Raw genomic sequence first — 24446 nt, 5'->3', positions numbered from 1 at the left:
TTTATAGTTACCTACGATCGACAAATATACATGTACATGTACAGCAACTCTGTACCAACGCGTCCTATGCACCAAGGATAAGCCTGTGCAAATAGTGACATTAATTGCCTACGCGTCGTCCTATTTGCATGCCATTATTCAGAATAATTGATGACTATTGGTAGCCTATGCGTTGAAACTCATTACCATATTTAACGTACCGATGCGTTGTTTCACACGTACTTGTCGTCTTCGAGAATTCTTTAATCCGTTCTTTGATCATCGTTTAATCGCGTTTATGAAACCTTTCTCTCGTCCAATGAGTATTTTTTCTCAGTTGATCCTCCTCCATCGGTCAACGATCGATATCATCGTGTTTGATTAAATTTATATTCAAAAATACACATTTATGAAAGTACGAGTAATATAAAAGTAAAGAAAGAACAACTTTTTTCGAAGAAATTAAAAAATGAGCATTGATATAATTTATTTTTATACGTGTACATACGTGTATACGTATATATGTACATACATTAGCTACATATTTGAAGTTCGATAAGCAGTAGATTAGACTAGAATGGACAATATCGACGTAAGATTTTAAAATGCGATATAAAATTTTCTTGATACGGGATTCCGCGATGCTTCTTTTTAATTTTCGTTGATTCCGTTTGAACGAGCGGCATATTGAAATCAAATGAAAAGAAGTCAATGATTAAAATATAGCATCAAAGAACGGTGAACAATGGTGATTCGAATGGCGCAACTAGAGCATTGTATGACCCAATTTTGATGAGATTGCGATCAGGTGACCGTAAAAGCTGTGCAGGGAGAATGTCAAAGAGAATTGCTTGGAATTCGAACGCCTGTTCAACTTGGTATCGTATTTACGATACTGCTGCTTCGCCCAGTAAATGCTTTGTTGTACGACGTCGTTTGCCGTGGGTAGAGGAAATAACTGTAACCCTGTAGCCAAGTTCAAAACTCGCTTCGCCGCGCTGCGGGCAAAACCTTATTCTCTCTATCCCTCTCTCTCTTTCTCTGCCTCTCTCTTCCTTACTTTTTTCTTATGCGACCTAAAATTTAAGACACCTATACCTTTGTTACTATCGTTGGTATTTTTCATTTTGAAGAAGGTAAAATTTCAATTTTTCTTTCGTCGTTTCGTTCGTGTATGCCGTCGACGTAATTTTAAGGCGCAGTTACACAAAATAAGCTGAGAAAGATTTTTAGAATTTTTCTAGAACTCAGCGTGTGCTTGTAAGCAGAAAGCGAGCATTACACGTATGATATTTAACGAGAGAGATAATACGTAACGAGTAAAAGAGTAGAAAGCCTGAAGTCCCGAAAGACGCGCATATCGTTCGTACGATAAAGGCCGGAGCAAAATGACGAAGGAACTAAAAAAGTCTCGACCGTTGTAAATTTGGTGCAACAGATTCAAAACTGTCAATCGGAAATCCCATTGGCGAGTAGAGAAGCGCGGCAGGGAAATGTTTTGGTGCTTCGTCGAAGCGTCGAATGACGCGACGATGGGTATTTTCTAGCTGGTTTCTGCATTCCATGCAGTTTGCGTTGTAGAGATCACGTAGAACCGAGCAAATAGAGAAAGAGACTAACGGGATAGAGAAGAAGGGTCGACAATGGTTGCACGATGCACAAACCATCAGGATTCGGACAATTGCCTTCACCATCTCATTTGTCGGCCATTGTTTCACGCGTGATAGATTTCGTTCGTCGAACTTCCACCAATCGCTTTTTGATTACCCTAATTCGAATAAAACGACCATACGTACATATTTAATCGATCGCGATAAACGATACCGTACTACCTACCGATATATGCGTTTAATTTTATCGTACACTATAAAAATGCTTCAAATCGTATTAAAACCTTTTTGATAAAAAAATATTTGAAAAACGATGTTCTCATAAAAAATGAACGCAAAATTTCAAGCAGTGCCTTGGTAAAAGCAAAATAAAAGCAACGCGAAAATTGATCAAACGCTATAAAATAACGGATGATTGTTCGCGAGACGAGATAGATAACGAAACCTAAATACCAACAAACTCGAAATAAGTGGTAGATTTACGACGGCGATGCGCACTGATAATTTTGAATATTTATGTCTAGCCATCTTCGAACTTTCTGGAAGCGAATCGTGTCTCCGCGGACAGTCAACTCCGATATCAGAAGCCAATATATCACCCCGTTCAAGAATAAAGCTCGTCTTCCTCGACTTGCAAGATCAAGGAACTCCACCATCCAAAAACGGAGGAAATTTATGACGTAAGTTACTTCGGTTAAACCTGTAAGTCGACTATACGTATATTTGCACACTTATTACGAATTAAACATCGATCAATTTTCGTTTACCCTTTACTTTGGGGACAAGAAGAAGAACAAGGGTACTAAATCCAAAGCACTTAGATGCGCACGTCTTTTTAAACCTTTGTCCAAAATCTGTATAAAACTTCAAATAGAAAGCTTCTCCTATTAATTTCGAACATTTACGTAAAGCAGAAAGCTATAGTTTCTAAACGAATTTCAAAGAACCTGCATTAGTATTTCGAGAAAATTGTCGTTACCGTCGAAAAAGGAACCGTGTTTCATCGAAAAGTACCCAAGTACATATATGATATATCTTGTTACGTCGATACTTCATAAATTACAAGTTTTTCTAGTGGGTCTCGCTAATTTGTATTACCAAAACCTACCGATGTATGGGTAAGCGATTCACATGGAAAGTAGCGTATCTCGCACAATCAGATAAATCGTTGCCAAACTTTATATACGTTTTTGCTTTATTGGAATATCTGTTGAATATTTCAATATAAAATTTTCTCGGAAAGTCCAGGTTTTTCTAAAATAAATGAAAAATGAAACGATTCGATCGATCCCTGTCACTTTTACTCAATGTTCCGACTATAAACAATCTCCGTCAAAAGATGAAATATTAGAATCGATGTTACCTGAAAATACATTCATCGTGCAATAAGAAACAATGTGAAACACGGCGAATTCCTGCTGCTGTCTCGACGTGAATTCCGCGAAAGGTTCGCAGGAATGCTTTCGCTAATGGCAGCTAAAAACACGTTGAAAAGCTAGCTATACGACGCGTTAACGAACATTACGCGCTACTATATTACTGCTACTAAGCATGCCGTAATATCTAACTCGATATAACGCGAAAGCATCGTTGTACGTTAGTTCTAATCGAATAACGAGAATTTATAACGATAGTTTGCTGAATACGCCCGATAGCGATAAATAGTTTTTGATCGGTGTCTTATTCCCCACATGCTTGTGGATATTAACGACTCTACTATGCGCTCGATGAATACACCTAAGGCTGGACAGAGCACATTTCTGGCGAATAAATTTGTATTTGTACGGAAACGCAGGGACAGTTTTGTCGGTGACCAAACGTCGAACCTTCTCGGCTAGCTGCATGAATATTTCACGGGAAGAGACCGCAGTGATACGTTAGAGGTGACATAGATCTTCGCTGGCTGAACTTTGTCGCTTTTGTAACCAGTCTGGAGATTGTAAAAATATTCGGATGGTCTGTTCAGCTGTATTAGAAGTCGCTGAAAATTGTTTCGTTGCGCCAGCGAAACAAAGGAATCGAAACTATGGACACGAACGCGATTCGCAAGAATTACCGTAGTAGCCGTGATCTCGTTTCGAGCACAAATGTTCACGGTCACTTCCCGCGAACCATTCCTTTGACAAATCTTTCGCGAATAATTTAATACAAATCACAAATCTTTCTTGCAATTCTCCACATCATTGATGAATTTGATTAGTTTCGAGGAAAATATATATATATTGTAGTATATCAACGAAACAATGATTTATTCTTTCTTGCAATTCTCCACATCATTGATGAATTTGATTAGTTTCGAGGAAAGATATATATATATATAATGTAGTATATCAACGAAACAATGATTTATTCTTTCAATCTATCTTTCTTTATCTTTGCCGAACCTAATTGAAACCGAAAATGTCAGGCATAACGTTAAAATTCACGGGTTCTCGGTTATATTTTTCACCGATAACAAACGGATATAGAGAATAGAGCAAAAGTGAATGCTGTGATAAGAAATTACTGCGACGACCAATCGCATGTCGCGAGATGCTCGTACGATATACTCACATACGTTGCAGTATCGTTATACCAACTTTGATGTAGATATTACAACCTTGTCTTTTAACTTTATTTTTAATATATTTTAACATTAATCTAGATGGACGAAAACGAAACGCGTGAAAAGCTATCGTTAATAAATGAATAAGATCGAAAGATCAACTAGAAGAGAGCTATGACAAATAGGGAAAAATGCAATAGGAGCCGTTTTATGACCGCAAAGAATATAAAAAGACGCAGCAGTGGCTAGATATATGTGATTCCGCAAAATTTGTAGTATCATTTTTTAAGATACATCAGAGATTTTTACAAAGAGAAAAAAGCTATAAAACAATTGTGAACAATTTCTATCTTTCGACTAATCGTTCGTAGTCGCACGATCTCAATTTCGCACTTACATACAATTACCATTTCGATCGTATGTATGTTCTTAAATACCAGGCAATCGTCTTGCGCGACGCTTTCGTTCGTTTAACTTTGAAATTTATGATCGATCTATTACCTACATACATAGATATGCGAAGTAAGTCAGGAGTGGCGTCTTAAAGTCTCAAAGTAATGGCACATCAAACTAAAGTTGAGAACATTAAAAGATTTATTTTCACTTTGTTCGCGCAAACGGATTTTAAACACCGTCGTGTATTCGACCTTGTGACACATTTATCGAAGATGGAAACTACGACAAATAAGATTATCGTTATTAGAGGTAACCGGCGAAGATTCTCATAAATATCCGTTACAGAATTTCGAAATGAGATTGTCGGACAATTCATTTTCCTCATAAATTTTTATGAATTGGACTACTTCGAATCCACGAAACTTACTTTCGTTTCTAGAAGGAGAAGCACGTGCTCTGCGTACAAGCGACCTCCGACGAGTCGGTGACGAGATTTTTTTCCCTTCGATAACGCACAGACCACCACGTTTCTTGATTCACGGAGCAGAATTAACGGCAATTGTCCTCGAGCGAGTCAAAGATTTCGCAAATCGGAACCAACAGGACCGCTCATTTTTACGTCATTTAACGCGTTAAATAAATTTTCATTGGAGAGAAACGCGCGGTGCGATCATACAAGTCGCGAAACTCTATTTCGAATTGTAGTTTGCGAAGAAATAGAAACGTAGGACAAGAACGAAAGACGAATGTTCCGATGTGTGAAACGGCGATAACGTACGGTTCTGCCCACGAATCTTTTTCACTATTCGACATCACCGATTGCTCGCTAGTCCGACTCGATTCTTTTTCCTTTCACACGCTTCTACTACCGCGGTCATTTCAATTTCAAGATCGCGATCCTACTTTTACGTCAACAGGGGAATAGATGACATTGATATAAAATCGATTTTCCAGCGTGGAGGCCCTGTCATTATCGTAGTTTGACAAATTGACATATGATAATCGTTAGGTTTGTCCTCATTTTTTCCTTAACGCGATAATTTTTGTTCGACTTTTAGTGGCAAAATACGTTTTATTCAAATTTACGTATTATTTCCTTTTTTAATGTCGCTGTAACGATGTGGCAAAATCAAAAAAATCCGCCTGCAGAGGTTCGATTGAAATATTAAGATGCTGTTTTGGAAAAACAAAAACGTGTAGTTTTACGTTCGTGAAACGCGTCGCTTTCAATGCTATTGTTGCGATTCGAAAATAAATTGAAACCACACGTGGCTTTACATCAGGATTATTCTATAGAGATATTTCGCATCTAAAAAATTTTTTAAATCACCAACGAGTGAATCAAAAAAATCAAATATGCAAAATCAAATAATAGCTTTGTGATACAAAAGATTCAAAGAACGTATCGACGTTTCTTCCGTTTATTTTGTCGTTTGCTTCTACACTATATTAGTTTTACAAACGTCTTCGATACAATGGATGCAACAACACCATCGTTGTTGCATTTATTGTTCGCGTTTCAAACCGATAGATGCTTATGTGGTTTGCATAGAGTCTTCCTTCGTCGCAAACGACAATCGTTTACATTTTTACATTCAACGTCAAGACAAAGTACCATACAAACATAAATAATTATAGTAATAATAATAAATAAAAATTGATCAAAGACTGACTTTTTGATTCTACTAAGCGTGTTCGCATCTGAACGATTTTAATCGCAATTTCGTCACAAAGTTTCCCCACAAGCTCGTGTTTCCTTCTACTTAAATGCATGATTTGTCGCAACATTGGTGACAGTTAACTAATTTACGTACATACCTTCACTCGCTAATCGCGAGCTTTGTTGTTTGTTACTATTGGAAAACTTCCAACGAAACGCGTATTCGTCTATTCAAAAGTTTTGTCGATACGATAAAAATATATACTTTAGAAGAGAATGAGAATAAGAATAAGCTAGAGAAATTAAAGAAATTAATCGCGCGGCAGAAATTGAAGAAACAAGTGAATCGTTGAATGGGAATGGTAATTAGTAAAAAGGTGTTCTTAGTTTCAATGTTCAAATATTTAACAAATGATAAATGGTAAGTGACAAATGAATCAGACAAATATTTAACAATAATAATTAAAATGCAAAGTAATTATTTATTTGGTTATCTACCATATAAAATGTTCATCTAAATCTGTGATAATCGCGAAATACATTACTAATCTATCGCGAAAATCGAGTCAACTAATTTTATCTGTTTATATAAGAATTAAGTAGATACGAACGTTGTAACGCCAACTGAAAACAGAATTAAATCAGAAGTTAGAAATAGAAGCGTAGCTCGGCAGAGGATCGATCGGTATTCGTTCGTAGTAGGTTGGAAGATCCGCGGGTGAGGAAAATTTTCATCGATTTTCGTTGTTCGCGTGTTTCTTTCGTAAGTAACCGAGAGAAGAAGATGGCACCATCGCGAACAGAGTTTGCAATATTTGCATCGTTCGAAGACAGCCGAATAGTTTGGCACACACGGCTCGACATTTCGTGCGTACAACCGAAGAAAATAAAGAAATTGTTTGAACGCGATAACCCCGGCGAGAATATGTTTGAAGGTATCGGTGAAGCGACTATTACGAACGAAACGAGCAAACTTTGAATCCCTCGATGCCGATTGTTACAAGCTTACAAACTGTACGATCGAGGATCGAATCTTTCAACGGAAAAACGTCCTTTCGATCTCTTTGGACTCCGTGCACGACATAGAAACGACGAAACTGCTGCAACCTGGTTAACGTTAACGTTACCTTACCTTTACCTCGGTCCATTTGTTATCCACCTACCGAGGAGAGCTTTGCCCATTCTACGAAAGCACGCTGTGCTATCGCGCCATCCCAACCTTCGTCCCTACGATTCGACGCCGCGTCCGTTTCTCTTCACTGGAAACTGCAAATAAACCAGCCGCCAATGCCGATAATAAAGACCTGGCACTCTGCTCGCCCTTATCACTCGTTATGCAGGACCTTCTATTTCTCCTCGCCGACAAAATTATTCAACGAGCACGCGATCTTACCGTCGCGCAAAATGCTTCCAATTAAACTTCCGCTCTTATCATATTTTACCCTTTGTTATTTTACAAATTCGAAACCGAGTACCTTCGACGCTTGATTTCCTTCGTTGCCTTTCTAATTAACATCGACGCCAAAAACGCTGAAACGCAACGCAACTTGCTTTAAATTTGCGACTCAGATCGATGTAAAATCCTTCGAAGATCGTTTTAAGACCGTCAAAGTTCGTTCCTAAAGGAACGCTACTTATTTGATTTTCGGTAGCAGTTTGTGACTGATTCGCGGAAAAATTATGTAAAATTGGCGTTTCTTCCATAGGAGAAGAACGAAAAGGGGAGAGCGATTTGCTGGATCAGGAAGAGCTCGACGAGGCATAGCGACGACGATTAATTAGTTCTAGGTGAAAAAAAGCAGAGCACCGGAACGCGTGAAATTCGATCGATTCGAAGAGACGAGTCGCTACACGCATGCCAGTCGGCTCTCGAAAAGAACTCGCATACAGCAAACACGGAGCGATCAATCAAGCGCCATTCAACGACCATAATAAAATAACATGCGACAAGCTAGAGCTTTTTTACCAGCAATCGGGCAACGTTACATACGCCGACGATTTAGTTAACTGAATGGCTATTGAATGACTTTTAACGAACAATAGAACGAAGAGAAATGCAAATTCCTCGAAAGCAACGAGTCTCTTTACCGCGTTTGTCGGTTCGCGTATTGTCGCATCGAGGTGGATCATCGGAAGTGGCCACGTTCAGCCGAGTGGTCTCGAAAATACTATTGCGATTAAAGTAATTACGGTAGAGTCGAAATCTCGAGATTCGAAGAATCTCTTTCCAGCGACAATGAGAATTACGTTGAAACTGTGCAGACTATTTATCGCGAAATTTTGGAAAGACAAATAGGCTTTTCTCGAATGAAAATAACCGGTAGAATGGAAAAAACATCGAGGAACAAAGTGTATCGATGCAAGAACGTGGAAAGAATCCATTGAAAGAGAAAGCTGGGGAGGAACGAAGGAAAACGAGCAGAAGCAAAAGGCAACGACTCCGAACGCGTTGTTAAAACACGCGTTCAACGGCGGAGTAATATGTGGGATTGCACGGTAGCGGAAATGCAAATAAAAAGAGACGACAAGGAATGAAAAAAAATGTTTGAAGGCACAGTAGAATAGGTGTGGCACGCCCGGTGGTGCTTCTTTATTTTTACCTCGAAACAGCCCGGAAGTGCGCGCATACCATGTACGTACGTATATACCGGAAGTATATTCTTAGGAAGAACGGAGGGAGCATAGAAATGGCAGAAAAACTTGCTCTATTTAACTGCAACTTTCATGGTACTCGGATTCATATGAAAATTAGTTCTCATTACGGCCGACGGTCATGAAAAAATAAACAATAAAACGTTTCATTGGCAAGTACTTGCATACTCGCGGCTACTACTTGCATACGATAAACCATCTCGCGTTTCCAGTCGAGATAATACTCGCTCGTCCTATCTCAAATCGTAAACTTCCGGCCTTAACTTAAAAACCGCGTCAACCCGGTATACCCGACTAATGAGAGTTTAATTAACATGCTACGTGTATCCGACATGTAACGTATTTCCTGCTCGTCGCTCGGTCTGTCCTTTCGTACGGATTTTCCTCTTTCCTTTCCATCTTTTTTAACGCATTTTGCAACATCGCCTTTGCCAACAACCTTATTTTCGCTTAACAATTTATTCGCTCAATTTCCGAAGATATAGTAAATATAATGATCAAACGCGCTCTACTTTTAACAAGTAGCTCCGCTTCGATCGAATTAAACTCAATTATTAAAAATCATCTCGATGAATCTTCCCGAAGTTGAAAACCGACAAAATTTGAAACTTGGTTATCGTTGCGTTAAATTCTCATCGAGTTCGCTTCGAGCGAATAGTTACGGGCAAAGCGAGTACGAAGAACGAATATCGAAGGATGCGATAAATCTGCATTTTCTATACAAACTTTTCTCTCAGTTAAATACTTTTTCCTGAGTAGTCCTGCTTGCTTTGTTTCTCAAGAAGTCGACCCGTGCGTTCCGGATTAAAGTCGTGTAAAGCATTTTTTCCACTAAATGTACGGCCACTTTGATTTTGATAAGTTACGCAAAAAGCGGACGAGAGTTTTCACGTTGGTCTTGCGAGACGGTAACAAAGCGATACAGCGACCAACTCTATAATCACGGGACATTACTCTTATTATCTGTACTCGCGGCAACAAAGGCAAATTAAGCCGTAAACCTCTCGAGTAAAATATAAGTTTCTTGTAAAATATGTTCATCCAGTACGTTCCTATCCATTAAATATTATTTATCCATCGATCGTTTTTAGTCGCCTAAGCAATTTCGTCTAACTCGAATAGTCGTTCTTTCTTTATGTAACGTATACAACGTTATTAAACTAGCGAATTTAATGAAACAAGTAACTCCTTAAAAATGTCTTATTTCGATAGAGTTCTCTTTGCCTTAAATTAGCGATTCGATTATGAAACAACGGATAAATATAAAGTATGAAACGACCTTACTACAATGCATTAGCTTCCGAGGGACGCTATAAATATAGAATACCTGCAAATATAGCGGACTCAGGTGACACGGGGAAATAAAACTTTACGCTTTAAAGCACGGAGACCGTATTAAAATTCTTAAAATATTGCCTTATCACGTTGAATGCACTTAGCGTTGCATACGAATCCATTTCGATGTAATTTCCTCTTCTTCTATCGAGTTTGCTCGTTCGCCGAACAAATTACCGTTCAATTTTTCCCGATGGAAAATTTATCTACATCGGAATGTGTGCTTTGGAGAGAAGCTTTGGTAAAAAAAAAGAGCGTCTACGCTTGTATTTGACAAATGTAGATTCGCGAGTGCGATTTGAAGTAACAGCTAGAAATAATTCGGCTCGTTTCCAAGGACGTTTGCATCCAACAGTTCACAGGATGATAGATCATGACGAAATTACGAAAATTATTCGATAAGGGAATAGGGCCAGAAGTTAAGATGGAAACAATCAAGAAACTCAAAGGATATTCCATTTTCATCGAAGGCTGGAAGCAAGTTCAAATGGTCGAACGTCGTATTTGCTCCAACAATTTGCTTTCTATACCGTTCGGATTTCGATGTAATCGAGCGGGTCGCCGAGTGTTTGACCACGCGCTCGTCTAACCTCTCGCTATTATCTGAAACCGCTCCGTGACAAACTTAGGTCATTACCGGTGGTTCGTTTTCAGGCTGAGCGCAACGCTCTCTCCACTTTGATATTCTTTATTCTTATTATCGGAATTTCGAGATTTCGGTTCGTTTTCATTAAGACTTCACACACCTCGAGCGATAATCTCTTTGACGGAGGAAATGGAACGATCTTTCTGTAAAAGCATCGACTTTTTGTTACGAGTAACGTTAACAGGAGAGTAATTGCTATTCCGATTTAAAGCCACCGAAGCCACAGAGAGCGTATAGTCAGAAAAGAGAAATACAAATCGAACGCAAAATGAGCAAAATAGTTGCAACACTCTCGTCTTAATTATCTTCCGCCTGACGATGATAAATGTTCGTATTTCGCTTTAGTAGTCTAGAAATAGCTTTGTCAAAATGCGAAGATTTTACGCGAAGAAAATTGCTCGTTTTTTGCACCCTTCGATTAATAATATCTTTATTTTCTCTTACCGAATGCGTTACTCCGTCGTTGCTCGTGCTGAGGTATTTTCAAGGTTTTCGAAAAATACGTACAGTCTTTAAGAGATGATTTACTTGCACTTAAGTTCCATCGATTTTCAAACTATCCCCGAAAGAATGAGAGCCTATTCGGGAAGGCATCGCAGCTGCCATCGAAGATCTGTGTAGCCACCGGTACCCTATCTTAAACGTTAAATCCTCCCTGTTTCATATTGTGCGAATTCGATATTTTAAAACGAATAATATTCTTGCAAATCGTACGTCATGCGTACAAAATTAAAGCTAAACTAAAGCTAAATCGATGGACGAAAGGCAAAGTATGATTAACAATGATGGCATTCCATTGAAAGAAGAAAGTCGATGGAAAGAATTCATTGGATAATATTAGAAGAACTCGGTCGAGTTAGAAAACTGAAGCCAAAGCTGAAATTTAATCAAATTGAAAGTTTTCTGAAAAAGGAACGTTGCTTTAGCGCATATATTTGTTTCCTGCGCAGCGTTTCGACAATTGGAGCATAGAATGCAGAACGTAGCAACGATTTCATGCATCGCGCATGGACGTTGAAAATTCGTGAAAATTCGTTGAACGATGCTTCCTATCGAAAAACTGTGCTTCAAACTATTATCAAGTACTTCTGTGGAGTATAGAGCAAAATGAAACAAAGAAACGCATATCGTTGGACGAACGAATTGTTCCGAGGAACATCGTTGAACTCGGCTATATCGTTGAACGCGTACGAGTCGCGTTCTCCGCTTCTGCTAAATGTCTCCTTTCGATAATAAAAGTAGATTCGATTCGTCGTTTTGACCTACCACTGTACGTTATTACGCAGCGATAGTCGAATCAGCGTCTTTGGTCGCAGATGTTGGCGCGGTTCGTTGGAATTCCAAAATAAGAATATCTCGGAATAACGAGTAATTTTCGGTAACGAGCGCGCGTGTGTAGACCAATAGACGGAACGCGTTCAGACGGAAGAAGCTAGAAAGTAGCTGAACGTACTATCTGCTATTCGTTGGCTGCTCTTTTGTATTCGGTAGTCGGTATTCAGTGGCGGGCCGATGGCTGCCGTGTTTGGCCAGGATTTTGACGTTGATGACGAGGGATGATAGATGCGTCCTGCATCCATTACGAAAAGTTGGACTCGAGGGATCGAGAGGCAGGCTAGCGCATGACTGCTGATACCGCCTCTCGCATCCGCATTACCGAGGATACGTTACGTTGCTCTTTCTACGACTTCGGGATTACATAACACAGTAGAGATCGCTAAAAGTTCCACGTTATACGTATTTACCTCGGTCGCGTTTCTCTTAGTAACGTTCAGCAGCAATATGTTCGTTCTTTAAATTTACCATCTTGTACGATCGTACCGTATGAACGTTACGGTAGTTTTGGATTCGTTTGTTTGTTAATTTATTTATTTATTTATCGACGAACGCTTCTCACTTTGCAAGTAAGTTTCTTTCTCTCTTCTATTAAAGATTATTACGTCAAACGAATAACGTAAAAAGCCAACGGGTAACTATATTTTCTATTTTTCACCGAAGTCAAAATCATATTGACATTATATTTTTACGTACTTCCGAATGAATCGATTGAACCGCGTATTTAGATCGTACATTTTGATGAAACTATACCGTGTATTCGCATAAAGGAATAGCATATAAATGCATGCAACACGATATAGCTAACGTGTGTAAAAATAACTCTTTGGCCAAACCGACGCTCTGCATAGAAAAGGCTCACGGCCGTTATTCTTTTAACACCCTGTAGCCAGTAAGTTAGATCACGTTCCATGTAATTGATGCGATTCATATTCATAGGCCGGAATCAGAAGTAGCGAAGTAGAATAGCCGGCAATGAATCCGAACATCGGAAGTAGCGAAATAGCGTCGTCTTACGTTGAATACGCAAACGAACAGGAAGGAACGATAATTTCAAAACGAAAAGAAAAAGGACAGTGCGTTATTACGTGTCTACAGTAGGTATCTACTCACTGGTAAATATGAATGGCTTTAATATTCCGTAAGCACAAAGGCGCCACTTTTTAAAGTTCATGCATATCCCGGACGTGACTAGAAATTATTATAAAATTCTACGAAAATCTGCCGCAGGGAGCTAGAAGAGTTAGGTGCTATGAATAAAAAGCTGTACGCGTGTAAGAACCCTTTCTTTAATCATCTCTTGCGTTCTTTATCGTTACATTTTGAATGCGTTACCATTCGAATTTTTTCCAGCGTACGACTGTTCCCCGATTAGACGTTAAAGAGAAAGATTGATAGTCCGATAAATGGCAATACCACATTAACGAGTCTGCGGAATAATTCAATCACATTGTACAAATATTAAAGAAACATTAATCGTTCGAGATAGTATTCGTGCGGTTTTAAAAAGATCGCGTGACAAAAATACATATTTCAAATGGTTTGATTAAATAGTTCAAAGTTTTTCGGATATCGACTGTTTTCATCGAACTTGAGAAATTATTACGACAGTTTTATTTCACTCGAGTCTTCGACTTTTGCTTTTGTTTCTTTATCCTATATTTCCGAGTTAAGAAGAAAAATGCCGAACTTTGCTTAGATAAAAGAACTGTCCTTACTCGCGTCCAAGAAAATTGCCAAGGATAGAGTAACATTATCTGTTGATATTTTTTATGTTAAACTCAAGCACGAAGTTACACGGTACACTTTCAATGGCATTGACAATCATTTGTTCATGCAAGCTTTTAGTTATTTACAACAATGAACACCAATTCCAATGTAAAGATACGTACACGTTTACAGGAGTACATTGTAATTTTTAAGTGTATTTACTACTTTAAAATGACAGTTAACGTACGTCAATCACGAAGAATGTTTCTTACTACTGTGATTATATTTTATCAGTACCAGTTACCAATTAGATACGAACGATGACTAACGAAATAGATAGCATAATTAATGTATTCTACTACGTGCGAGTAAATAAATTTTTTTTATCCGGTTGAACGATCTTACGATACGAAATATGAAAGAGACGGACGCTATTCGCGCTAGTATCGTGCAATTATATCGTTATCGTTCGATACGACGAAAATTAATCGAATCGTTTTGCGCATTGACTACGATCGAAAGCACGAAAGAACTACGAATTTGGACGATTCGTTAAAAAAGGGTGTCGTTTAATTAAAAACATTATCGCGACTGGTATGAAGACGCGGAACACGAATCGCTGCCGCTGAAAATCACCCGCGAGTATTTATACGTATATTCCATAGGAGTCTGACCGGTGATTTTAGCCACCTTAATTCAAACTAACTTATATTTCACGTGTTCGTAGGAGCGAAGCACGTTTAGCGCCTTCGTTTCTCTCTTACTTTAATTTAATCTCAGCCTAAGAAAGTAAAGTATCATCAACATCGAGCCCTTCGCTACTTTCCAGGATTAGTTGGGAACAGTTGCGTTCTTCCTAGCCAAATACGCGTTTCTATATTTTGAAAAGCAAGAGCTATCGTTAAAACGAAGGGACGGAAAGGGAAAGACGCGTTTAAATGCAAACGACAGATCGACGTAGGACGTTTCACTGAGACATCGAAACACCATTTGATTAACATTTTCATCGCATCTGGAAAGTTTAGAGTTCTTAGAAAATTCAAAATTACAAATTTTCATTAAAAACTTTTGCTACCGATTTGCATAATTATACCGTTCTACTGCCTCATACCGTACCACCGACGCAAGATTAAACTTCCTTGTATGTTTCGATCTACTTTTCTTGACATTTATCCAGTAGATTTAACCTCGCACGCATTTATTTACATCGATAGAATAACAATTAATTAAAACTTTTATGTCACGATCGATCGTTAAAGTCACGAGCGAAGATATCATACCTATGTGGAATTTGAACTTTAAATTACATTTTGCGCCTTGTATAAGCTACTGGAACTTGACTTGTGCCTGCACGCTGTACAATGTACACTCGATAGCGATAGTTATCGTGGATAAATGTCGTAGGCCGTAAACCTGCGGGACGGATGCGGATGCAGGATCCCCTCGAGCCTAATTCCTTCGCTCATCTACGTAAGAACTTACTTGCGTACTCTTACCGCCGTCTTTCGCCGATTCGTTAGTCGTGTTACCGTCTATTTGTCGTAATTTACACTTCGCGTAATTGACACAAACGAACACTACTTACGATTCGTAAGGTACTAAGGATCTATCAAGGCTGAAAATATTTCGGGCACTAATGATATTCCTAATTTATAAACGCGATGTCAAGACGAAGATTACTCGCAACGATGTCACACACAGTGTTTCGAAGGACGTTTATTTTAAAATTCTGGTTTCTTTCGCGTTCGTATCCTATCCACTTATCAAGCTATCTCGCGACTCGATCCACTTATCGACGTATGCGCGAAGGTTTCTTTTTTGCTGTTACCTGAATTCTCTGTTCTCGAGGGTAATTTCACAGGGAATTTCGCACCGCTCTGTCTTCGCGACCTTATTTCTCAATGTATGTATCTATCATAGTTATGATATACGACTAGAGTCGTTGATGATTACCGAACAAGGAAGAAACACCGAGTGATAAGCATTCCTACTACTAAACAATTTGGGAAGGTTAAACCGATAATACAAAATATTTTTAGAAGATAACCGCGTATCTACACTGTCAAGGAAGTAATCGGACATTGTTGGCATTGAAATCTAAATATTCAAAGACTTGCAAACGTAATTTATGAGCCATTAAAGTTACGACAGATAAAATATAAATATATGTACATATAGAAACCTGGATATATGACATAAATTTAAAATCAAACCGCATTTTTAGAAACGATACGACTGAATAAAAGCTAATTGACGAGAGAACGAAAGACGGACGAAGCGAGACGACATCGATTCGAAATGTCTCGTTGTATGCAATTTTATTCCAGAAATTCGAGAAATTCGAGAAATTCGTTCAAACGTAATTTTCGACCGAAATGTCAATTTTATTCCGCTATTAAAATTGATCGTGTCGTTGAGCGCGATTCGATCCTATTCCTACGTTCATTCCACGTGTTGTCTTTACCAAGTACCTCTTCGAACGATTCCACGTATAATATACACAACATGATCATTCGTTGTTATTTTCACAATATTCTATTCGAGGGATTCTCTCGGCTTCAATTCTGTTCGACTATCTTAGGTTTAACGTTGGTTGAGATTTATTTTTACCTCGCTACTATTACGATCTACCGTCGATGATGATACACATGCGAATCTGTCACCCCCTGATCGAAGATACGCGATACCGAGGAATCGCAAGGCGTCATCGTTTTCAGACCGCAATGATATCAACCGAATCTGATGTAGTCTGAAACTACACATCGCGATTATCTCGGTTCGATAAATATTTAACTCTGTTTATACTCTATTTCACCGCATTGTTATTTTTGTACAAAAGATTCTCACCAAGTATTGTTCTCGCGATAGTAAGATTTCAGGAAAATCGCTCGAGTCGCTTCTGGAGCAAAACCTCTGCGCATTCTCTTTTTATCCAAAGTTTGTCGCTCGTTGATTTTCACGAGACAGAAACGATTAACTTCGTTAAAGTTGACTGAATGCCGCCACGCGAGCAATGAATTTACAAAGACCTCGTCTTTTATATTTTTGTTTAATCGACACGCTGACGCGAATATCGTTCGAGTTAAACTTTCGATATTAAATGGCGCGACATATTTCGAATAAAAAGCGGTACAAAAATCTGAGATGTTTCGAAGATTCTATTTTATTCGTAAGATCGAACGTTGCATTCAAATAAGCGAATAATCAAGATTTTATTGAAAATGTTAGATAGGAGCAACGCTTTCTCGAAAAGAGAATATGCGGAACAAAATGTTACCGCTGGTAACATACCCTGCACAAAGCGAAAACGTGTATGTTTAGTCAGGTGTATCTCTTTCTGGGATAGAGTCATATGCGATTGTGTCGTACGCCAGCGCATAGTGCTAAATCAGTGATTCCCAAAAGGTGCGTCCCGGAATAAAATTAGGTGCATCGCCGCGAAAGAGCGAGATACTTTTTTCTTCTTTTTTATCAATGTTCGCGTGCATAAATGCCTCTTTCGAATAAATTGTAAAATTTATATAGCACGTACGTCGCGATATCTCTACATTTTGAAAAATGCGCCGTGACTAAAAAAAGTTTGGGCACCACTGTACTATATCGCTGAGTCTCACGTGCCCCACCATCAAAATTATACCATTTTAGAATGCATATAAAGAACTGAATGTTACTTCCTGGCCAGTTTCGATCTTAAATTCAGCGCATTGCAGTAACATTTTACGAGACCGGCTTTAAACATATTTTTCCAAACATATTTACAGATCGTTGTATTCGTTTATTCGGTGAGTTTTTCAAGAACATCCCGAGCTACTCGCCAAGTACAATCAAGCAACAATCGCTCGCCGATTCGAATTTTAGTTGCATTGATCATACATCGGTTCATCCATAAACGCATGTTCTTGTCTACGGTCTACGTCCTGCGCCCCGTAATCCTAACATGGTTAAACGCTTTGATCATTTGTTACAATCTACTTAGAAAATTCCTACACTTTTTATAAACTTTGAGTATCGATGCGACCAGAAAATAATGGTAACAATGAGTAAATTTGTCCCTTTTCTTTCTGTTCTCGCAATGTTCGATTATCGTATTTCCTAGATATAGGTAACACGTGCATGACACTGCAAAAAAAAGCAAGGAATATATTCTTGATAAAAAAAAGTACAAAAATGCAGGCAAAATGGTAAATAATTCGCGGTCTATTTATAAATGAGAAATTATATCTTATAAGACGTATACATATAATATACTCGCATACATATTTATTTTTTCAAATAACATTCCGTCTCGTTAATGCTCACTATATTTATATACTATATATTTATATTTATATATATTTATTTATATATTATATATTATTTATATATATTTTCTTTCATCACATGTTTAATTAAAATTTTCTTTGTCGTTCCAATATACTTGCAGTATCGCTATGTGTATCAAATTTCATCGTTTTTAATGTTACGAATTAAATAGCTTTGATTCAAACGAAATTACAAGATCTTTCGCTTGGCTGAATAGTTTGCAGAGCAAAATGAAAGAAATTTGCATTCTCAGGTATCACGAGAAACGATAACGTACGAGTGCATAAATAATCGATATAGCGTGGTCAGAAATGTGCATAAAATGTGGCAATTCATTGCACGGTACAGTAAATGTCAGCCACGATTCGAACTATACGAAGAGCCTCAGACGAACGGTAAAGCCAAATCGAAATTCTACATGTCGACGTTTTCATTTCACCGGCGTCATGGACGTACTCTGAGAAATTTTCGGCTTATGAACGGCTTTATACGTCAATAGCAATTTCTTTTCCGTTGCTTCGACGAGGTGAGGGATTCGACACTCGAGTCGTTAAAATATATTTTCTCTAGGCAATCGTTATAGCGTGAAATGTACAGTTATGATCGATAACTATATTGTTCGACGTCCGAAAGTTCGTTGGAATGCGTGTTTCGATCTGAAAGCAACCGTCTACGAGATCATTGTTGCAACCAACCTGTGTACTTCTCAGAAAGAAGGAAAAATAGTGGGAAAGAAGAGAGGAAGATACGAGATATTCGTAGATATAGGTAACGCGAACGGCAAAGTAACGACGCGACAGGCGACGCGACATACAGACTGCCGAGAACAATACGTTTTATGAAAAGAACCGAACACGTAGAAAACATCCGAACTGCATCAATCGAAGAACGGAATCTTTTTAATATAATAGATTCTTCCGCTTTCGCGTGATTTTCCGCAAAAGCTTAGCATGATAAAGAAAACGAAAGTAGAGTTTAGAAATTACGCTAAGCTACACGCAAATCAAATGGGAAGTCGCTAAAATTCTTTAAAATACAAACCTATGTATATGTGTATGAACGTTCTGTTTCAGTAGTCATCGATAACCATGTGGGACAAATGCAAAGCGGTGCTTCTGCTTGTAATGTTGGTCATCGTTGCAGGTAAAGATAAATCTTGATAAATTTAACGACGATGTTTGCAAGAATCCGCAAAATAAAAAATACCTGAATCCAAAGTATCTTTCCTCCTCTAATTGTATGCTATACGTTTTAACGTTAACTCGCGTAATTGCATCTTACCAATTGTAAAATATCTAACAGATATCTTTAACCATAGGCGATGCGAATGATTGCGTGCCTCGAAATTTTGGTCAGGACAGTATCGTATGCGTTTGTAATGCAACCTACTGTGACGATCTACCGGATAGCAACCCCAAAGTACCAGAAAAGGGAACGTTCTACTGGTACGTTTCGAGCCAAGAGGGTCTCAGGCTGAGCATGTTACAGGAGCGGATGGGTTCCTGCTCAAATTCCAGCTCCGATACAGTTCTACATATAGATACATCGAAAAAATATCAAACCATCTTAGGCTTTGGCGGTGCTTTTACGGACTCGGCGGGAATGAATATCAAAAATCTCAGTGAAGCTACTCAGGACCAATTAATTCGGTAATTAAACCTTGATAAAGCGACACAGACGGAGAAAAATCTGCCAAAACTTTGCGTTTTAATTATGCGACGAACATATTCCATTTTTACGGTTACGTGAAGTTCTCTAAAAGCGCCTTAATATTTCACAAAATATTTCTGAGATCTACGATTTATAAGTAAATGTGAAAGTGATCGAAATTTGTTTTATTTTTATTTTTAAAGTTACGAATTATAAAACATCTTTGAAAAATTCCGAAAATCGAATACGAATAACGATGGACTTGTAATTCTTAAACAAATTGATAACACAATAACGTTTGCTTCTTGTATGTGCAACATGATTTGAAGTAATTATTTGAGCATGATATTACCTCGATATAATTACGTATGTTGGTATACGTACAACTGAGCGTGCTTAATCGCTTACAGGGCATACTACGGTTCAAACGGGAGCAGGTATTCGTTAGCTCGAATACCGATCGCTGGAACCGACTTCTCTACGAGACCTTACACGTACGATGACGTCGATGGTGAAGATATGTCACTGCAAAACTTTAGTCTTGCTCAGGAAGATTACGATTATAAGATACCATATCTGAAAAAAGCCATTGAATTAAACCCTGATACAAAATTCTTTAGTGCTGCATGGTCAGCTCCACCATGGATGAAAACTAATGATAAAATCAATGGACTTGGTAAGTGTGATAATACAATATCGAGAAGGAGAAAAAATTGAAGAAAAACGATAGAAAAATGTATCCTTTTTATTTGAAAACGAACCGTTTCAAATAATTCCTTAAACATGTTTCGTAATATATTATAATACTAATTTACTATTTATGTCTAGGCTTTTTAAGGAAGGATTGTTATCAGGTTTATGCCGATTACATAGTAAAATTTTTGGACGCGTATAAAAGCTATGGCATTGATGTATGGGCCGTTTCGACAGGAAACGAGCCCATAAACGCTTACGTGCCTTTTGATCCCCTTAACACTATGGGCTGGACACCGGAAACTCTCGCCGATTGGGTCGCTAACTATGCGGGTCCAACTTTGTCAGCGTCCACCCACAATGGCACACATATTCTTGTTCTAGATGATCAGAGAATCGAATTACCTTGGTTTACAAATAGAGTCTTCGAAGATAAAACGGCGAAAAAATATATTATTGGTACAGCTGTACATTGGTACACGGATAGTTTCGCTCCGCCAATATTATTGGATTTAACACACGATAGTGCTCCAGACAAATTTATTCTCATGACTGAAGCATGTACAGGTAAACTGTTTAAATACTATATCTCTGTAACAATTACGAAACAGTTCAACACACATTTGCTTTCTCTAACAACTGTTACAAAGCATCGCTACACATAAACAGCAAAAGTTTGCCTTTTTGCTAGTCATTTTAATTGAATTTCAAGATCAACTTAAATAATATGTTTCCTTCGTGAAACCTCAGTTCCATAGACGTAGTGCAGTAACATTTCCTTTTTGAACTATTATATTACACGTAATCAACAACTATATATAACGGTAACATCATTTTATACGCAGGTACCGGACCTTTGGCTTACCCAAAAGTTGCCTTAGGTTCGTGGAGCAGAGGGCAGGAATATATTTTAAGCATAATACAGGTATGGTAAATGGTTACAGTTATAATAGTGTACGAGACATAAAGTTTCCTAATGAAAACATTATATATTAAACATGTACAAAAATTAATTCTACTTATAAGAAAAATATTCTGTTTGAAGTACATGAATCATTGGGGAGTTGGATGGGTAGACTGGAATATAGCTTTAGACACAACCGGAGGACCAAACTGGATTAAAAATTACGTCGACGCGCCCATTATTGTAAATGCAGACAACGATGAATTTTATAAACAGCCAATGTACTATGCTCTTAAGCACTTTAGCAGATTCGTCGATAGAGGCTCCGTTAGGATTTCTATCACCGATACGAACGATGTTAAAGCTACAGCCTTTATAACACCTTCGAATGAAGTCGTGGTTGTTCTATATAACAAGTAATCGCACTTTATTTTACGGCCAATTACGAAATAATTTACTAATTACCTCAGTTTTCAACATTGTTGCGATTGAGTTTAATAATTTGTTCACAAAATTTATTTTCTTTTACAGCGATACCCAGAAAAAGAACATTATTCTCAATGATCCGGAAAAGGATTCTATTTGCTTGGAATTACCTGCATACTCCATGAATACCGTAATTTATACACGATAGAACTTGTAACTAGTTGATTATTAAATATAATTTGTAATATCGCCATATTGTATATAACGATAAATGATAATTACAATGTACATGGTAACGCTAATATATAACATATGATAATATATATACAAATATACAAATCTTAGGACTTGGTTAACAAAGTCTTTCAGATTGACAAACAGTCTTTATTCTATCAGCCCGTAAATCTGTCACCTATTGCGGCAACATATGGGAGATCTGATTTCCTCACGTACGACGCTTCCCGCTAGGAACTCTCTCTCTCAAGGGCGGCTAGCATTCTTTTCTTCTTCCAACATAGAAATTAATCAATTAACAGCAACGTCTATTTCCCTCACCCTCCGTGCGGAGGCTTTCTTTGACGAATCCGATGATCTCGTGCCCTTAGGCACATCCCATTATAGTTTTCCTCTGCAGCGTCGTCGTGACGGAAAGTCTCCCTTTCTTGCAGTCTCATTAGCCATATACCTAGCGTGTTTGTACGATCGGTGAATAATCTACGTCTTAGCAAAGAGCTAATCAAGCGATCCTTGTATCACGAGGAGTAAGTCGAATCCGACTTAGACTTCGAAGCAAAGTATATTCGTTATTCCGTGGGCCGTGGATTCGCCATATCAAACCTAGGGTCATTGTCATTAGCGTCTAGTTACCGCGGCCGCTTAGCAATCTTGTACCAACTATATCTGTGTAATAAACGTTTGTGCAACAACAATGAACAACACCGGCGAAGACTCGTTACACGCCCCTAACGCCAACCCGACATATTTATATATATATATAAAAATTAATATATACGTCGGGTTGGCGTTGGAATGCGGGGCGTATAACGAAACTTCCAATGAGTTGGCCGTCGTTGTTGTATACCAGATGATATTTATTGAAGCGAATGTATTACAAAAGTTAACAAGTGATAGCGGGGATTGAATAATCGAGATGTCGGTGACGATGAATTTAGGTTCAATAACGAATCCACGGTCAACGGGATGACGAATGCGATTTCTTCCACGGTCTAAGTCGAACTCAACTTACCGATCTACGATTCGGGTGTGACTCAACGTACTTGTCCACAGTACTTTTGTTAATTCGTCCAGTCGCGGTGAGACGCGTCGCGTTAAGGCGCGTCAACGGGAGTCGTAAATTCCCGTTACGATATACGAATCGACACCGTGAGCAGGGCGATCCCCTTATTTCTGTTAGGATAATAGGGGTGGTTGTGGTTGAATAACTGTAGTCTACAGTTATCTAATATAAATATATTTATACCCGTTTACAACACGTGGAACGTATGCAGAAAATCTTGGAGGTCGTCGGACAGTACAATGTTTAACCCGAGGGTTGATAGCGTTAGCGCGTTGAATGCCGATACCGTGTTAGATTAGTAGACGTGACTGCCCGATGAGCAAAAGAACAGTCCAAGGTATGTTAGAGCAAGTATACTTGACTTGACTGACCGAGGAGTTTAAGAGCAATGACTTGACTCTCCGAGTTGAAGAGCAGTGTTTGACCGATGAGCGTAATAGCACTGACTTGACTCTCCGATGTGTAGAATAGACGTGACTTGACTCTCCGTGGCGTAGAAGAGAAGTGTTTGACCGAATCGTTGACGAGAAGTGACTTGACTCTCCGCGTTGTAGAAGAGCAGTGTCTGACCCATCTCGTCCTATTTAGGAGGAAAGCTCGGTGTGAGTGTACCCTTGCTGAACTAAGGACGCGGATTCGTTGTTCACACTTTTCGGTAAAATAGTGAGGGTAACGATCCGCGATGCCCATTCGTTATAGCCAATGTTAATAACCAAAATATGAGGAGAAAGACTCCTGCGGTTACGGCTCATGGGTGTCCTTGTTCTTGGGAAAACTCAGCTGTTTCGCAGGGCACATCTGCTTTCTCCGTAATTAGCGAGAGTGTGCAATAAACCCAAGAACCGTTCAAAGGACCATCCATAAACCCATAAATACTTGTGTGAATGGAAGTGAAGCTGAAAAGATTCGGTTCATGGTGGTTACTTGGGTTTCTTGCAGGTCAGTGTAACGAGGGGTATTTATTTTGCCAAGATTTGTTTTTTTTTTATACATTTTTGAGATTCACAATAAACAATGAATTTGAGTATAGTGTGTTAGGCAAAAGTACGGATACGCGTCGGTACGACGTAGCCATGCTATATTATGTGTCGTGGTTTTACAGTTTTTGTGTTTGTTTTTGTTCTTTGGATTTAAGTCACAGGGGAGCGGGGCTTTTGTGTATTCTTGTTTGTGTTGTATTTTTGTCCTGAAACTTGGCCGCAAAACAGGACTCTTCGGTGGTTTACTTTTGTGCGTTGTGGGATTTTTTTTGGAGGGGTGGCGGGATGAGAGGGAAGGGGAGGGGGAACTTGTTCACAGTACAAGT

At 38.5% G+C, this 24446-nt stretch overlaps 2 protein-coding genes across 7 annotated transcripts in view; one reads left to right on the top strand and one right to left on the bottom strand.

The window, feature by feature from the left end:
- The window catches only part of LOC132911752 (tubulin glycylase 3A-like), a 35033-nt gene extending 29434 nt beyond the window's left edge, over positions 1–5599 (bottom strand). The window contains exon 1 of the mRNA XM_060968638.1: positions 4958–5599. The gene's annotated coding sequence lies outside the window, so the exon portion shown is untranslated. The remainder of the gene's footprint in view (positions 1–4957) is intronic.
- LOC132911828 (lysosomal acid glucosylceramidase-like) overlaps positions 1–22156 on the top strand; it is a 37418-nt gene extending 15262 nt beyond the window's left edge. The window contains exons 1-8 of one of the 6 annotated variants that reach the window (XM_060968850.1): positions 12566–12727; positions 19244–19313; positions 19489–19819; positions 20231–20496; positions 20649–21080; positions 21359–21438; positions 21559–21833; positions 21949–22156. In XM_060968850.1, coding sequence (XP_060824833.1) covers positions 19259–19313; positions 19489–19819; positions 20231–20496; positions 20649–21080; positions 21359–21438; positions 21559–21833; positions 21949–22051 — 1542 coding nt within the window. In that variant the 5' untranslated portion in view covers positions 12566–12727; positions 19244–19258 and the 3' untranslated portion in view covers positions 22052–22156. Of the gene's footprint in view, positions 1–12565; positions 12728–17530; positions 17651–18466; positions 18566–19243; positions 19314–19488; positions 19820–20230; positions 20497–20648; positions 21081–21358; positions 21439–21558; positions 21834–21948 lie in introns of those variants that run through there. The other 5 variants (XM_060968815.1, XM_060968825.1, XM_060968809.1 and 2 more) reach the window with 5 other exon arrangements.
- The last annotated feature ends 2290 nt before the right edge of the window (positions 22157–24446 follow it).

Source organism: Bombus pascuorum, chromosome 1 (genome assembly GCF_905332965.1).
Source record: "Bombus pascuorum chromosome 1, iyBomPasc1.1, whole genome shotgun sequence".
In the NCBI taxonomy this organism is placed as follows: Eukaryota; Metazoa; Arthropoda; class Insecta; order Hymenoptera; family Apidae; genus Bombus; species Bombus pascuorum.
Note: the sequence above shows the minus strand (reverse complement) of the source record. Positions and strands in the feature narration are given on the sequence as shown.